At 38.3% G+C, this 4258-nt stretch overlaps 1 protein-coding gene across 1 annotated transcript in view; it reads right to left on the bottom strand.

Annotated features, from left to right (window-relative positions):
• Nucleotides 1-4258, bottom strand: part of lmo1 (LIM domain only 1) — a 41533-nt gene that overhangs the window by 4732 nt on the left and 32543 nt on the right. The window contains exon 3 of the mRNA XM_016565976.1: nucleotides 1988-2113. Coding sequence (XP_016421462.1) covers nucleotides 1988-2113 — 126 coding nt within the window. The remainder of the gene's footprint in view (nucleotides 1-1987; nucleotides 2114-4258) is intronic.

Genomic DNA, 4258 nt, shown 5'->3' with positions numbered 1-4258 from the left:
ATAAATCAGGTTGGTTTGTATTGCTGACGTAATATGTAAATGATATGTGTGCGGCCCGCGAGACTTGCACTTGGACCATAGTGCGGCCCGGTGGAAAAAAAGGTTGAGAACCACTGGCCTATATATAAAACATAGAACTTTTATTAACAAAACAAATAAAAATACGCCATGCTATAGGGCAGGCTATGCCTAATATAAAATAACAAATAACTTACATAAAGTTTAATAGGTATACAAAACTGGAAATAAGTAAACATGTATAATATATAAGCAAATAAATAAGAAACGTAGAACGTTTATTAACAAAACTAATGTCAAATAAAATAAATAAATGACAGTTTAAATAAAGTAAAAATCAGCAAACAATGTGGAACCAATTAAATAAACAAATGTTAAAAAAAACTTCCAAAATCACCTGATAAACGGCAAAAGTCAACAGGCTTTTCTAAATCATCCGCGATCGTCTTGTCTGTCTCACCTCACTCTTCTTGTCAGTCAGCTCGACTCACTCTCCTCACTGGAGAAATTAAATCGGATCTGTGATGCGACTGTCGTTCGGCACGCTGCATTGAGCAGCCGCGTTCAGTTTTTAATTGTAGTGTCTGTTCTTTTACTGAACGAAATGATTTTTATTACTATAAAAATCTAAACGACGGTGTGGGTCGGTGACGCGGTGAGCAAGTGACGTAACCGGTGTTGAGGCTTAACACCGGTATCACCGTCAGCACCGTCTATCGCTGCAAGCCTAATGTAGAGATGCACGGCCGAAAATAGCAAAAAAAGCTCTTTCGGTGTTTGGGAACAAACAAAAAGACTGAATAAATTGTATTTTTGGTGACGCGATCAAATGGCAACCAGCGTTGAGTGAGACGCACGCACTCTTTATAATGCAGCACACATGTCGGCAGTGCGGAAGCATTCAAAACTGTCCGAGAAAGACACAAAAATCATTACGAGCACTGATAGCAAAAGACTGTTTAGCACTGCTTTGCATGTCTTCGATGAGAATAGGAAGGGGTGGTTGTTGCCGGTTACTGTATGATAATTGAAATCGCGAAATGGCCTTAAACAATTAGTAAATAAACTGCAGAACGTTACGTTTTCTAATACACGCACAAATTGCTTGTATAACAGTGTTGCATGAGCTCGCGGAGCTACCTGCTTGTTAGCCAGGGTTCAAAGTCCAAAGCGGATCGGTCATTTTCTAATGTTTTAAATAACGTTTCTACTCCGCAAGGTTGCATTTATTTGTACAGTAAAAATACAAAAACAGTAATATTGTGAAATATTATTACAATTTTAATTAACTTTTTTATGTGAATATATATATAGTAAAATGTAATTTGTTCCTGTGATCAAAGCTGTATTTTCAGCAGCATTACTCCAGTCTTCAGTGTCACAGGACCTTTCAGAAATCATTCTAATATGCTGATTTGCTGCTCAAAGTGTTCAGTTTTCTTTTTTTTTTGTCTTTAGCCAATCACATGCCTGATTTAAGAAGGGGGTCTCAAAAATGGCCAAAAATACTGTTATTTTACTAACTTATTAATTTTAAGTTAAATTGTGCTTTGTTGGTATTATGTCTGCTAGCATGTTAAAAAATGTTCAGCGATAAATATTCTTAAACTGTTGTTTTGTAATAGATTTTTTCTTTGAAAATCAAAAACAGTAAAAAAAAGCATATTTTGGCTATTTAATTTATGTCATGGTGAAACAAATTAGCAAAATACATGGGGGTAAAAACGTGAAAAACCGTGTTCAGTATTCGGCCTTCGGCACAGTGTTTCATTTTGTTTCGCCTTTGGCTTTGGCCAAGAATTTTTGTTTCGGTGCATCCCTAGGAGAAAAGGCTATGGGCCAATCGGAGTGTGTAAAGTCACAATGCTAGAAGTCATTGAGCGATTTATGTGTGAGCTAATAGGTTCTTCTGCATTTCTACATAGAAAGACAATCTTGCAGGCTTGTTGTGATCTCTTTCTCTCCTTACCTCTGGTTACAAAGCTGACAGGCAAAACAGTCCAAATGGTAAACATTATCTCTGGCCCTCATCACCATTTCAAAGGCTGGGATCAGTTTACTGCAGGCTGCACAGTTACCCGTTGTACCAAAGAGCCTGTGAGAGAAAACACAAAAAGCAGATTTACTCACTTATACCTTTCTTAGCATTTATGAAATCCCGCAACAAACCGAAAAAAGGAAAGAAAACAACCGAAGAAGTGGGAGGAAAAAAAAACAAAAAAAACACACATTGGACATCTAATGCGATGCGTGAATCCAGCTTGGCACACAATAGGTATTTTTTTGTTAATGAGGGTACAAACCTAGATGTTAATTCTTAGCTAATGATCTAATTAAAATGATCACATGGTTCTAATCCCCTTCTTCAAAGAGTTTTTGCCTAGCACACTGCAAAAGCAATGAAAACAGGTCTGAGGCAAGCAATTGAACTGCTCAAAGTTTTTTTTTCCTCTCTCTTTTAAATCCAGAGTAACTAATGAGACTTTGCTCAGACCAAAGCCAGCTGGATTTTACACAAGAGGCTAAATACTATAATGTAGTCAAAAGTTCAAAAGATTCCCCTCGCAAGGATACTGCCTCTATCCTCCGTACCTCTCCTCTCATTCTCCTTATTTCTCTGTGACCTGCTAAAAGCAGAGTGAGATGTAGAGGGAGTGTTGTGAGGTACGTAACCTTGGAGAGGTAAGTAGATGCTCACTGGAGCACAGAAAGGGACACACAACTCGCATTTCTGCGCTGTTTGTTTAAGCTTATTAGATGGGACGCAAACCACCAAGGTCACAAACAGAACAAGACATCGAGGCAGATCGCTTTCCTCCACTACATCCGCCGTCGGATTTACATTTTCATTTTCAAAGCCCTTGCTCCAATGTTTAATTTGGAGATTCAGAGTCGGAGTTATAGATATATACGTTTGGCAGAACAGGGATGCTATGCACACAGGAAGAGCAAATGGAGAAGAACAGGGGGAGGAAAAGGGGAAAAATAAGGCAGGATCAGGATGCGGCGGTATGCTAAACACCCCTCTAAAGTGGAGGACTCGGTTGGAGAGAGAGGGAAACTGAACAAAGTTGCGGCGAGTCCATATTAGTCTCTCTCGACTGCTTGCCCTGCGTCACCACCAGCATCTATCCAGCAGACCCTGCTGTTAATTAGAGCAACAGACCTGAGCGGAGAGGAGTCTTATGGTGGGAGAGGGCATGTTGTTATATCAGATAGGCGAGGTGTTAAAAAGAGCCATTGTTAGATCGGGTTACTGCTCCAGTAAAATGTGTTTATGTGGAACTCTAACACTCTGAGGAGGCCGTGCAACCCCAGCGAGCTGTTGCCTCACAAAAGAGTTCAGCTTATTAAAATAATGGTTCAAGTGCAGCTTTGTTCCAAGGTCAGCATAGAATCTGTGAGAAACTAACTCATAATTGCACATACAACTTATACTTCACATTTTACAGTTAAACTTTAAATTAGTATCCGTTACACATCACGCATAGAATTGGATTAGTAATCATAGTAAGTGTATTTACAAACTGCTCAGCTGTCCAGTATGTTGTCAGTATTTATAGTGTATCATTATATAAAGAACACTATTGTATTCCATTTTTTATTGGTAAGGCTATTGGTAATCTAAGTATTGGTAAAGATTCACAAGCTCTTGATTTAATTTTCATTTGATTCATTTTGGTATATTTTAGTTATATATACACAGCAGAAATTCTCACTTGGCTAATGTTGTAAATTATTCAGGTGTGTAATAAATTGAGCATTATTCCAACAAAATTATTCAAACCGCTAACTTGACTTTTTGAACTGTTCATTTAAAAGAACCAGCTTATAAGAGTCAAGTTGTTTTGATTCAGTAAAATGAACTGACTCATAAGAGTCATTTGTTCATGAATCAGACTACACCATTCATGCAGTATTTTTAGTAATCAGTAAAAGAACTGGCTCATAAGACTCATTTGTTTGTGAGTCAGACTACACTAATTATGCTGTATGCTTTTTGTTCAGTAAAAGAACTGGCTAATATGAGTCATTTGTTTCAGAAACCAGGCTAGACTGGTTATTAGGCCTGGGTATCGAGTTCGATACTTTTTAGGCACCGACCGAATTGCCTCGATACCATCGAGTATCGAAAAACGTCTCGTTGTTCGGTACCAAATTTCAATACCTAAGGGGTTAATCTCATCAGCATCAGTGAGCCAATAAGCCTGCAGCACTAGCCGGTGTGTTCGACTAGAAG

This window comes from Sinocyclocheilus rhinocerous, unplaced genomic scaffold (genome assembly GCF_001515625.1).
Source record: "Sinocyclocheilus rhinocerous isolate Xijiao unplaced genomic scaffold, SAMN03320098_v1.1 scaffold19, whole genome shotgun sequence".
In the NCBI taxonomy this organism is placed as follows: domain Eukaryota; kingdom Metazoa; phylum Chordata; class Actinopteri; order Cypriniformes; family Cyprinidae; genus Sinocyclocheilus; species Sinocyclocheilus rhinocerous.
The sequence above is the reverse complement of the archived record's forward strand: the minus strand, read 5'-3'. Positions and strand labels throughout refer to the sequence as shown.